At 38.6% G+C, this 13,893-nt stretch overlaps 2 protein-coding genes across 2 annotated transcripts in view; one reads left to right on the top strand and one right to left on the bottom strand.

Moving 5' to 3' along the window:
• Window positions 1-13,893, bottom strand: part of Ance-3 (angiotensin-converting enzyme Ance-3) — a 181,790-nt gene that overhangs the window by 140,715 nt on the left and 27,182 nt on the right. Inside the window, exons 8-9 of the mRNA XM_069502319.1 lie at window positions 12,868-13,111; window positions 7,830-7,928 (exon numbers count right to left, since the gene is read on the bottom strand). Of these exons, the coding sequence (XP_069358420.1) occupies window positions 7,830-7,928; window positions 12,868-13,111 (343 nt within the window). The remainder of the gene's footprint in view (window positions 1-7,829; window positions 7,929-12,867; window positions 13,112-13,893) is intronic.
• On the top strand, window positions 2,554-4,283 carry LOC117987264 (tetra-peptide repeat homeobox protein 1-like). Its single transcript, XM_034974223.1, has 2 exons — window positions 2,554-2,619; window positions 2,923-4,283. Exons 1-2 carry the CDS (start codon window positions 2,608-2,610, stop codon window positions 4,117-4,119), a joined length of 1,209 nt encoding a protein of 402 aa, XP_034830114.1. The 5' UTR covers window positions 2,554-2,607; the 3' UTR covers window positions 4,120-4,283.

The raw sequence follows: 13,893 nt of genomic DNA, 5'->3' as shown, positions 1-13,893 counted from the left end.
GGAAAGATTCCATCGCCAGCTAAAAACCGCTATTACATGCCATGCCGATAGTAACTGGACAGAATCATTACCACTAGTGCTATTAGGCATACGAAGTGCCTTTAAAGCTGATCTGCAGTGTTCTTCAGCAGAACTCGTCTATGGAGAGCCATTAAGACTCCCAGGCGAATTCTTTGACAGTAAAACAAACACTACAACAGACATAACTGACTTTACAGCCAGAATGCGTTCATTTTGTCAACGACTACAACCTTGCCCCGCTTCGCGCCATAACAAAAATAAAACATTTGTTTATAAGGATCTTGCCACTGCTAGTCACGTCTTCATCAGAGAAGACGCGGTAAAAAGTACTTTCCATCCTGCATACTCCGGCCCCCACGAAGTCATCGAAAGAAGCGATAAAGTATTTAAGGTAAGGGTGAAAGGCAAAGAGGTGACAGTTTCAATAGACCGCCTGAAACCGGCCTATATACTGAACACCGATCCGCCTCACACTACACGCACTGAAAGTAGTCCTCCAGTCACCGATAACTCAACGGGTAACAGCTCGGACTTACCTCGAACAACAAGGTCCGGTAGACACGTTAACTTCCCAGACTTTTATCGTCCGTAAGTACGGCCTCCCGGGGGGGAGTGATATGGGGATCTTTCACACACTTTCAAACAAACATACTATCATACATACATACTAAAATTCACATACACAAACTACAAACAAACACACCTTTCATATATAGACCGCAGGTCGCGTGCAGAGCTAGTATGCGCGCCGCCGCCGCTCCTGTATGAAATTAACTACATAAACCGGTTCGTGTGACGTCCCGCCTGCACCCGCCTGCGCCCGCGCATCGAATATCGATGCCGACCTAATAAATTGCAACCCGCCAGTCTGTTCCAACGCGCCACTGCGACACCGTGTCCACGCATGTTCAGTGGCCGCACGCCAGACACGCGTTATAATAATTTAATTCTGTTTTTATCGAACCGCGGGCCTTTTGTTATTCTTCAAGTTTGTTGTATATATAGTTACGTTGTAAATAGTATAATATCTTTGTGTGTATATACAAATTCACAAGAAATACAGATCGGTGGTTAGAAGAATACGGGATTTCATTTACCCACACCTCACGCACCACCATAATAAAAAGTCTAAAAATGTAAAATTAATCTAAATACATAAAAGGAAAAAGTGACTGACTGATCTTTTTTATATAAAAAAAGAATATTAGCCAAGTTAATTGCTGACTAATATTCCCCTTTCCCCTCCCATTAAGCGTAAAGCTTGTGCTAGGAGTAGGTACGTCAATAGTGCAACGGATGGGATTTGAACCGGCGACCTTTTGGTTTTCAGTCCGCTCCTTTAACCGTTGAGCTATCGAGGCTCACCTATCAACGCACAGTTTAAACTTTCGGGCTGAAATTTGGCATAAAGATAACAGCTATTATGACGTAGACATCTGCTAAGAAAGGATTGTTTAAAATTCAATAAAATATGGGGTTGAAAATTTGTAGTCCACGCGGACGAAGTCGCGGGCATAAATAAGCTAGGACACAGTATATTTAGAAAATCTTACGTCGTGGTAATTTGACAAGGATGTGCAAAGGTGATAGCCAAGTTAAGTGGTTAAGGACGTCGCCTCCTAATCGGAGTGCGGGGGTTCGATTCCGGGCACGCACCTCTAACTTTTCGGAGTTATATTATGTGCGTTTTTAAGTAATTAAAATATCACGTGTTGCTTTAACGGTGAAGGAAAACATCGTGTGGAAACCCGCAAGCCTGAGAGTTCTCCATAATGTTCTCAAAGGTGTGTGAAGTCTGCCAATCCACACTTGGGCAGTGCGGTAGACTATGGCTAATAACCCTTCGTACTCTGAAAGGAGACTCATGTTCTGTAATGAGCCAGCGATGGGTTGATCATCATGATGATGATGTGCAAAGGTAGATTTACTATGTCCTCGAACTCTGGTATCACATCTGTTAACCAAAAACTTAAAGATTTGGATGTCTGGTTATTCATAATCATAATCATTTATTTATTTTGCTCAGATATGTTAGGTACATGTATATTATATACATGGGGGTCTTAAAAATTAGGTAATCACATAGTCTGCCAATTATGCCAAAATTATTTGAACTCAGCATCTCATTTCACCTTCTTAAAATACTTACATATTAATAATCGAAATATCTATTATTTGTTTCTATTGTTATCTATTATTTGTTTCATTGATGGCTTTGGATGTAGTAAGTAAGGTAAGTGACTTTTGGATGCTTATTATTATTTGTATGATTAAATTCTTTCCAGATTTACTCAATATTACATTAATTTTCGCTACTGTCTTAAATATTTAATTGAACCCAAACAAAATTAAGCAATCTAATTAACAAACCAAATTATAAAATAATTTCTGACCATCTTAAAAGAAAAAAAAATTGTAACATTTTACACACACACGCGTGTATGTATGGGTATATAATATGGGTGTATGAGTGAAAGTATTTGCCTCAGTGATCGACGAAACAACTTACTACCAAGTATAAAACCACGGAGTTCCACTCTCACGGCACACTCCTGCACAGCCTTCGCTGACTATCAAACCAGCGACATGAGGCTATTGGTTAGTACTATACAAACAAATAATAACAAAACAAAACCAATAAAAAATTTGCATACATAATTTCATCTCCAATTAAAGCATATGCAACTTTTTCTTAACGAACATGAATGTAAAAACGAAAATATTTCTTAACGGCCATTTAGTCCGATCTTATTATGGCATTAAAGAGAATGTTTAATAATTAAATGTGATGCAATTTAATATGAATTTAATCTTTTTTTTTCAAATTATTATTATCTCATAAGCAGTTGGAATTTGCGTGTTATAAAACGATTCATAATATAAATAATTGTGTGTTTCCAGAGAACTTCCTTTATCCTGGCCGTGGCTATAAGCCTGGCCACGGCAGAGGACAAGGCGGAAAAAGACACCAAGGCTGAATCCACACCGGTAGAAGAAAACAAGAAACAGGACAAGAGAGGACTCTCGGAGTACTACGGCGACCACGGGGGATTAGGGGACGGTGGATATGGAAGCAGCGGTGGTGGAGACTTCGGCGGTTACGAAGGAGGCGGAGGCGACAGCTACGGCCACGAGCACCACGAGAAAACCATCACTGTAATCAAGAAAGTACCCGTCCCGTACCCCGTGGAGAAACACATCCCGTACCCTGTGACGAAACACGTCCCGTACCCAGTGAAAGTGCACGTACCCCAACCCTACCCAGTCGTGAAAACAGTTCACTTCCCGGTCAAGGAAACCATCAAAGTGCCCGAGTACATCCCCCAGCCGTACCCAGTGACCAAACATGTACCTTATCCAGTCAAAGTGCACGTCGACAGACCCTATCCAGTCAAGGTCTACGAGAAAGTCCCGTACCCAGTGGAGAAGCATGTCCATGTGCCAGTTGAAGTGCACGTGCCCCACCCGTACCCAGTAGAGAAAGAAGTGCCTTTCCCAGTCAAGGTTCCGGTCAAAGTGCACGTGCCTTACCCGGTCGAGAAGACCATCCACTACCCCGTCAAAGTGCCAGTGGACCACCCGAGACCCGTACACATTGCGAAGCCAGTCCCCGTGCCAGTTGAGAAGCCAGTGCCTTATCCAGTGGAGAAACCAGTGCCTTACCCCGTAAAGGTGCACGTCGACAACCCAGTGCCAGTTCATGTGGAGAAACCCGTGCCCTACCCCGTCAAAGTACCAGTGCCAGCGCCTTACCCCGTAGAGAAGGTCATTCCTTACCCAGTGGAGAAGAAGGTTCCTATCCCCGTGCATATCCCAGTAGACAGGCCTTACCCTGTACACATCGAGAAGCATATTCCTTACAAAGTTGAGAAACACGTGCCTTATCCAGTCAAAATCCCAGTTCCTATCATCCACGAGGATAAGCACGAATACCACGGAAGTGAAGGTCTAGAGGGAGGCTACGGAGGTGGTAGCTACGGAGGCGGCAGCTACGGAGGCAGCAGCTACGGAGGCAGCAGCTACGGAGGAGGTTTCGAGGGAGGTTACGGCGGAGGTCACTTCGATGGCTCCGAAGATGGCGGCGACTACCATCACTAAGGACTGATCTCTTTGTTTTATTTTTTGTAGATAGCTTTAAATGTTGATTTGTGTTTAGAAGATTTATTAATTAATAATTATTATTTTTATTTTACGTTTACCACATGACTGGATATGTAAATATACTACCGAAAGTATTATACAATACATTCTCGAAATGTTTATCCGCTGATTTTTATTTGACGAATTATAATGGCGCCTTATTCGTAAAGATCATAATTACAGTTCTCAATTAAATGATTAAATGTACCTATGTATCATAAACTAAGATGGCAATTAGCATGTTAAATAAATCGACAGGTTCCTTGCAATGCACAATCATAGGTATAAATTGCAAAGTTGTTGTTTATCGAGCCAGTAAAAGTTACGTAAACTTTTACGTAACACGTCTTAAAGATTGCTGGTAATCCACCGTTGGAAATAATTCACTTAACAGGAATTACGTCCGTAATAAACTATATTAAGTAGACAGGAATCAATGGTACGTAAGAAGTAGATTGAAATATCTCGAATGCATTTCATTCTTAATTATAAAATCGGTTCAAGTTTTCTCGAAAATTACGAAACTTTGCTCAATTCTTGATTTTATTTTATGTGATTCTATAGTATTAATACAGTAGGAATTTTATCAAATCTATAATGTATATACCCATTGACATAGTATTGCGTCGATATATCTATGTTGTTTTAAAACTTGTTTATTTTTAACACGTGAATGTAAGGATTTAGATCGAAATGATTCAAAACAAAGACTGTTGTACAAATCGTTGCACAAGCCAATATATCCACTGATCGATGAGGCAGAGCTGTTAGTCAATTACTTATTATAATATTTAGAACATGGAGACATTTAGAAGTCGTATTTCAAGTTTCTTATCTAGGCACCAGTGGGAACCGTGGCAGGTTTCTACCTTAAGTCGCCCAATGAAGCTTTTGCCGAGCACATTTTTTCTTTGTTTTATCGCATTCAAAGCAGCCATAGCCCGAACCATGCGTTAAGTGAAGACAAATAGACGTACTATCAAATTATAGTACACGCAGAACAATCTTAATACGAGGAGTAGGAATTTTGTACCAAAACAGATCTCAGTCGGGCTTAGTAGAAGGAATTCTTAAAAGAGGTTGTACAACTTAAGATTTTTGACTTTGACTTCAGACTTTTTCGCGTTCGTAGATGCTATATCTGACTAGGTGAGTTTACTTCAAATGGAGATTTTTCAGCCTGAGGCTGTTAAAAAGGATACAAAGCTTGAGTAAGTATCGGTTTTATGACCATAGCAGGTATCAAAACAAAGGAGTTAGCAACTTTCTCTATAATATGCAGGTTTTCAACAATATACGTAGGATTACATGACGCGTTTTAATGGGCCATAATTGTTACGAAATCCCTATTGAGGTGTGTGTGACTCGCAAAACAAAGTAACTGTGTCTTTAGTGAATGTAGTCTACATAACGGTCGAGTTATTCCAACATCAATGCGAGTTACGCATTACCTCAAAAACGCTCAAATCGCTATGCATTTCTACAAGAAAAAACTATATTTCACAATAAAGTAAATTAAAAATACTTCATTTTATACGCCCGCGAGGATTTAGATTTTTTTATAAATTCCGTGAAAAATCTTTCATTTTCCAGGATAAAATATATCAATGTCATATTATAATAAAAAAAATAAAAAAAATTATGTCAATTTCCGGGACGCAAGCTTTCTTTGTACCAAATTTCATTATATTAATTGGTTCGGAATCTTTTAAAGGCCGGGGATGCCTTTAAAAAATCCCGTGGGAACTCTTTGATTTCCCGGGATAAAAAGTATCCTATGTCAATTTCCGAGACGCAAGCTTTCTTTATACCAAATTTCATAATATTAATCGGTTCGTGGGCCTTTAAAAAATCCCGTGGAACTCTTTGATTTTGCGGCATAAAAAGTTAATTATGCCCGTCCCTGGAATGTAAGCTGAAACTGTGTACCCATCAAAATTTGTTCTACTCCCTTTACAACCTCTCGCACTGCCAAGGGTCGCTAGTAAAGATCTCTCATAGAGATAAGTGCTTCCCTGTCCACTTTTACTCTCTTATTTTCTTTACTGTAAATGTTTTTGTTAAATGTTACAAATAAATAAATAAACTGTTAAATTGTTGGGCAAGCTAGCAGACAGACAGACACACTGTCACATTTATGATACCAGTAGTGAGTAGGTATGGATAGCACAAAAACAGTGACAGCCTAGCCTAGTGGTTACTTTTGCCTGTTTAGGTTGTGCGTTTCCGCTCATTCAACCACGCCGCCGCGCGCCGCCTGCCGCGCTGAACGCATCTACAAAGTAGAATATCCAAAAACTCTATTTGAGAAAATAGTCGTATGGTCCCTAAGATGTTATCGATGGTTTATCCCATCGGACACACGGCCAGTCTAAAGATATAATTATAATAATAATAATTTATTTATTTAAGAAAAAATATTTACCTACAGGTTACAACAAATTCAGGTATAATCATAAACTCGAAGCTTGAGTTTTTCCGTATACCGAAGCCGTTAACATTAGATATCTACACGTAACACATTAATCTAATTAAAAGCTAAATAACAATCAAAGTCAAAGTCTAAGTCAAATGATTTATTCAAAATAGGTAATAAATTACTCATATTGATGGTCTGGTATGGTGTTGGATTTGTAAGATATAGTGGTGATATATTACGCAAACTTAAAACTAAAGCTACGAGGGTTCCAAACGCGCCCAGGTCTGAGAAGAGCCCACAACAAACTCAGCCGGGTATTCTTTTTATTATCACCACAATCCATACTAATATTATAAATGCGAAAGTGTGTCTGTCTGTCTGTCTGTCTGCTAGCGTTTCACGGCCCAACCGTTCAACGAATTTTGATGAAATTTGGTACAGAGTTACCTTATATCCCGAGGAAGGACATAGGCTACTTTTTATCCCGGAAAATTAAAGAGTTCCCACGGGATTTGTAAAAAACCTAATTCCACGCGTTCGAAGTCGCGGGTATCAGCTAGTTACTTATCCCTGGGAACGGGGACGGGCGCTAATGTGGGACGCAACTTGCGTTGACACATTGGCCCCGTGTCATATCAGGAAGACAGCATCAAGACCGGGAGCCGCAGCAGAAACAGCTGAAAACGGCAAGCGGCGCAAGTAGGCCTCTCTTATAGAGAGTTACATTTTTGTGCCGTTTGCCGTGGAGACCCTGGGGCCATGGAGTCTTAGTGCTAAAAAAATTTTACGAGACATTTCAGCGCGATTAATAGCCTCAACTGGTGACAGAAGGGCTGGCTCATTTTTTGCGCAGCGGATCAGCCTGGCTGTCCAGCGCGGAAATGCAGCCAGTATTCTTGGCACCATTCCACGCGGTCATGATTTATATAGTAATTAGATAAGGCTAGCTTTAAGTTTTATTGTATTAAAAAAAAAAAAACCATAAAAAAAAAAAAACCTACTTACATAAAGTATCTACTAGGTATCTAAAAAAAAAGTTACTTATAAACTAACAACATTGAACCAAATGTAGGATATTTTAAAACTTATATTCAGTAGGTAAAAATGTAATTATTTAATTTATAAATGAATATATCTACCTAGGTAAGGTAGGTAAGTAAAAAGTTCGTTACAGCACAGCGGAGTAGTTCACACTACTTCGTGTATGTGTGTTTTTTCCTAATAAAACTCAAAAACAAAAGATCCTGACCTTATATAGGGGATGTTGGCCGGAATGTGGTACTTGGAGCCAGGGTCGAAGTCCAGCTCAGATCGGAGCACCGGCGGCTTGATTCCTCCATACTGCTCCCTGTTGACAGCATAAGCAAATGTTAAATAAGACTAACAATCACTACCCATATTATAAATGCGAAAGTGTGTTTGTTTGTTGGTTTATTGGTTTGTTGAATTGTTCTTCAATCACGACGCAACGGAGCAACGGATCGACGTGATTTTTTGTATAGGTATAGGAAGTTTATGATTTGGAGAGTGACATAAGCTACTTTTTGTCCCGGAAAATCAAAGAGTTCCCACGGAATTTTGCCTATGTCTTTCCTCAGGATGTAAGCTAACTCTGTGCTAAATTTCATCAAAATCGGTTAAACTCTTGGGCCGTGAAAATCTAGCAGACAGACAGACAGACACAGTTCCACATTTATAATATTAGTATGGATATGATTAGATATAAGTTTCTTTGTGTACTTAAGAAGTCACGGGCATTAATATTATACCCAGTATAGTTTTGTTTTGTATGTTTTGCATGTAATGTTTTCAACATTGGAATGAATTGGGCCAATTAGTCAATAGCACAAATCAGTTACATCATTATTTGAACATGAGTGTATGTGTAGTAGAGTGTTACAACGTTATTATGGATGCTGCAAGTGTACTTAAGATTAATAACGCCGGATTTGAGTCAAAGACTGAACGCGTTTTGCATTATTTATTATTTTACTAGGTTGATGCTCGCGACGTCATCCGTGCAGATTTAGATAAAATCCCATGGGGACTTTTGATTTCCCGGGATAAATCGTATATCACTCTCCAGATCAACTCTTTGGATGACTAGTCTTTGTCTAGGAAGCGTTTCAATACACGGTATTTATATTATACTATATAATTATGTAAACTTTTATGTATATAATTATGTAATTTTTTTACTACCTACCTACAAAATTATGTATTTGTAACATTAATGTTAGATATTAAGTACAAGATTGTGACCCTTAAATACCTACCATTGTGATTAATGTAAACAGTTGTAATTCTCGATATTTAAGTGAACTATTGTGTTCTTTATTGAGAAAATAAATGTCTTTAAACCGAAACATAATAATATGGCTATATACGGCTGTTTTTATTTTTTCTGGTTGGCTTATTTTATTTATAGTGTCTATCAATTAATGTTAATAGTTTTTAAGTTTGTAACAGATTAGTTTATAGGTGATACTGTAGTACTTTATTAACATAATGTATAATATATTTACTCACACAGTACACAGTCACATAAACTTCTACAGTTTTTAGAAGATAGTAGTCTGTATAATATTTTAATGTACTAAACTGAATATTCTGTGAACAATAAATTAAAAAAAAACTATATCGTCCTGATTAAAGGATTAAAACCAACAAACCAATAAACCAACAACCAAATACACCATGGCATTTATAATATGGGTATTCATAGCGTCTCTTAAATTCTAACACCACGTAAGTAGTTTTATTATCAGTTTTGTCATTTTAATTCACTAGTCACCAGTTATACAACAGTCTAACCATCTGCATCAGTACAACTTTGATATTTTATATCTCGGAAACGTGACACTTAGGAAGATTTTGTTTCATACAATACTTGTTTGTATTGATGCCTGCTATTGCAGGTTTTATGCGTAGTCGCTATTTTGAAAAGCCGAACATATAGGCAGGCTCCATACTAAAATAATCAAACCCGTTTCTAGAATCGCTATCGCCTATGACAGAGATCGATCGTAAAAGCTTTCATATCAAACAGAATTTTCAAGAGTCAAGGCCGACTTTCAACTGCAACTCATATTAGTAGTGAACTAGTTCAAATACTTATTTATTGCATACTTATTTCTTTTGTAAAATATCATGCCGGATGACGCCCATGACTTTATCCGCGTAGATTTAGGTTTTGTAAAAATCTCCTTGGGAATATGGTAGCGGGCATCAGCGAGTCACTACACATAGTATTACAAATGCGAAACTGTGTTTGTATGTAGGCTTGTTGGTTTATTGGTTTGTTGGTTTGTCCTTCAATCACGTCACAACGGGGCAACGGATCGACGTGAATTTTTACATGGGTATAGTTTAAGATCGGGAAAGTGGCATATGCTACTTTTGATCCCGGAAAATCAAAGAGTACCCACGGGATTTTTAAAAACCTAAATCCACTCAGCTAGTATTTAATATACCTGAATCTATATAAGTTTAATAAATTCGAAAATATTGTACCTACTTAGATTAATAATTAAGGTTGATTTAATGTTGTTTGAAAAATATAACCATTATTCTCCAAGAATTGACAACACAAGTTATTATGTTATAAATGAATTTCAGACGTTTATAAAAATAACTAAGTAATAAACTCTAGTCTATTTTAAAATAATGTTACGCGATAAGATAACTATACCAAGTCAGGAATATGAAAGGGCTTTACTTGTAAATTCTAAAACAGATTCTTATTTATTTTTATGCATAATAGTTTTTGATTTAATAATTAGTGTTAACAATGTAAATTGTTTATAGAAACACTATTATTATTATTATGTATTAAGAAGTAGACGGAATGACACACTTTTTAAACCTTCGTGGTTTTTTGCTGTGTCTAAATTGGATTTGTTAAAAATTCTTTATGTTAGTAATTAAAAAAAAAAATTCATCGTGCAAAATGTCGAAAAAATACGACTGTAGTACGGAACGAGATGTGCGCGAGTCTGACTCGCACTTGGCCGGTTTTTTATAATCAAAACTTCATTGCACATAATTAGAATATTTAGCTGATCTGACTCCAATGAGCCAGCATATTAGTTTCGCTGAACTTTAATGAGCTGTTTTTCGATTATGTAACAAAGATGTGATATTACATACATTATGGAAAATATTGAAGATATTATCTGACCCCAAAGTTGCCAATTCATTCTTTTCTTTAAAAAACCGGCCAAGTGCGTGTCAGGCTTGCGTAACGAGGGTTCCGTAATTCAGTCGTATTTTTTCGAGAGTTTGCACGATAATTCAAAAACTATGATGCGTAAAAATAAATAAAAATCAGTTTTAGAATGCACAGGTAAAGCCCTTTCATATGATACCCCACTTGATATAGTTATCTCACTTCGAGAATGGAAAATACTAATTATTAGTTTATGACCACAAATTATTATTTTTTGTGTGATATAATCACAAATTCACGGTTTTCAGATTTTTCCCCTAATGCCAGCTATAATACCCACCTTGCTGCCAAATTTCATGATTCCAGGTCAACGGGAAGTACCCTGTAGGTTTCTTGACAGACCGACAGACAGACAGACAGACAAAAAAGTGATCCTATAAGGGTTCCGTTTTTCCTTTTGAGGCACGGAACCCTAAAAAGGAAGTTGGTACCTATCATGCTTTTCAAAGCACGTAAAGTTTACTAAGCAGTCCATTAGTGCTCTTTCTACGTTTTACTCCATTTTTCTGTACTTTATCCAGAGGCGTCTTTACCTATGGTGCAGGGTGTGCGGCGCACACGGGCGCCGGGTCTAAGGGGGCGCCGAGCGCCCTCTAATGCGACACCTCCAAAGATGCATCGATGCCGGCGCTCTCAAAGACCCTGCGCTCGTGTTATGGCCGACGCCGTCATCATTTAAAATTGCACCATTTGCATCCGAATTTCCGTTTGAAAATATAACTGTTAGTATTCCATTTTGACCCTGCTCCTACTAGACTAGAGGGCGCCAGGGTACTGGTTGCACACGGGCGCCACAAGGGCTAGAGACGCCTCTGACTTTATCATTTCGCAATCACGTAGAATCTTCCTGAAAGATGTGGCAACTGATCAATCATGACCCCGCTCAGTCCACGCATTATTTCTGTGCAACCGAGCGTGTGGGTATGTAAGTTACGTTATAGTTACGTTATTAGTAATTATCATTATCTAATGCATATAATCGCGGTGGCGTCTTACTTGCGCGCTGCAGTAACCACATCAAATATAATAGTATTTACAAGATTGTTTGAAGTACCTGGGTAATGTCTCAATCCTAATGTAATATCTCATTTACCTACGTGAAATTCACGAAGTTGTACTTAGTTGCATCAAATAGGTAAAACATCTTTGATACCTATAGGCACTTAACATACAAAGAGTTCTAGCATTTCATGCGAAGAGGGAACGGCAATATAACAGGCAATAAAACTGGTAGAATATAATAAGGTAGGTACATACAACCAAGCAATTCATGGGAAATAGAACGGAACAATATTATCTAACATAAGTTAACGACAAATCACACACACCGAAATGTCACATTTTTAACGAGCTACCCGTGCACCCACCGGCTTTTCCCACTAGTGGGTGGAAGGGGAATTCGTATTTCCCCGTATAATAGAACTTTCCTCTCGAGACTTTGAAATAATTAAGGTCGAAATTTCAGGTCAAAACTTTTTGAATGAAACGACATTTTTTGAATCATATCTATTCAGAAATCAGTATACTTAACATTTTGAGTCTAATGAGAAAAACGCATCAAGTCAAAAGTAATGACACTTTTTGATCCTAACCTCCTCAATTATAGACTACTTAGCTTATGTCCGCGACTTCACCCGCGTGGACTACACAAATGTCAAATTTCAAAACTCCTATTTTACCCCCTTAGGAGTTGAATTTTCAAAAAACTTTCTTAGCGGATGTCTATGTTGAGTTTGAGCTGTGCGTTGATAAATCAGTCTTTCCCTTTTAAATATTTATATATTTGATGTATCTGCGACCAACTTTGTTTACCTATTTATAGAACAACAAAGATCTTGCACTCCTATGTTTGTAACACCAACAATGGAGTTATTCAAAGGGCGGACCAATAAATTCCTAAAAGGCCGGCAACGCATCGGCGGTTCCTCTGGTGCTGCAAATGTTCATGGGCGGCGGTAATCACTTAACATCAGGTGACCCGCCTGCTCGTTAGCTCGCTATATTTATTTTAAAAAAAGTTAAGAGAATTTTTAAGGATCGATTTACAATTATTACAAACCTCAATCTCCACCAATGGCAATTATACTGCTCCTTTCTGACATCGCCAGTGAAGACATCCCACCGCCACCTGTCCATGACCAGCGCAAATGGCAGAAAGGACAGCTTGTCCATAGCCTGCGTGTAAAGGTAGTTGATGTCATGGGCTGTGTCATCCACTGAGCGCTGGATGAGGCCCAGGGTCTGGAGGTGGCGGGGAGAGGACACTGAGAGCGCGATGGCCTCGCCGATTGCTTCGTGGAAGCCTGTGGAAGAAGGTTAATACTTTAGATGTAAATATAGATGGGATTAATGGTTACAACTAGCTGTTATAGGTGGCGTCACCCGGTTCAGGAAACTAGCTGAAAATCAGCGCATGTTCTTGTGCAACAAGGCATACAGCATAATGCTGAGCTGGGACCCTTTTTCGGGTTGTGCTACACATGACAGTTTGTTCCGGCGCTTTTTTTGCTTGAAGTGCGTTGGGCTTATGCTCAGGTGGAAGATGCGCCGGAATAACCAGCTCTTAGTTATAAGATGTGATGTGTGGCACAGTTTGGAAAATAAACGTTTTTCTTTCTTTCTTTTCTTTCTAGTAGAACTGTACAATAATTGATAAATACAATCACAGATCAGTCTAAGAGGTGCCGATAAAGAGAAAGCGTACGCGGAAGACAACCTACTCCCGATTGATAAACTCCGGCGCGAGTCGCGGCCGAGCTAGTCAGACAAGCCGGAAACAGGCCTGCACTATGCGAGACCCACTGGAAAAATCTAGACACAAATAACTAATCAAGAACACGCACAAGGTGTGAAAGGAGTGCAGCTATGAAAAATTCATCTTTGTAGGATTCCGTACCTCAAAAGGAAAAAAGGAACCCTTATACCACACTACAATGTCGGTCTGTCTGTATGTATGTCTGCCCATCTGCCCAAAAACTAAAATCGTACTTATGTTATGACTTAATTTACACATAAAGTTAAAATGGTACTTGAGAAGTTATTTTGTACTCATAATACGTACCCTGTCATCAAGCCGTAAAGTAGG

This window comes from Maniola hyperantus, chromosome 12 (assembly GCF_902806685.2).
Source record: "Maniola hyperantus chromosome 12, iAphHyp1.2, whole genome shotgun sequence".
Lineage (NCBI taxonomy): Eukaryota > Metazoa > Arthropoda > Insecta > Lepidoptera > Nymphalidae > Maniola > Maniola hyperantus.
The sequence above is the reverse complement of the archived record's forward strand: the minus strand, read 5'-3'. Positions and strand labels throughout refer to the sequence as shown.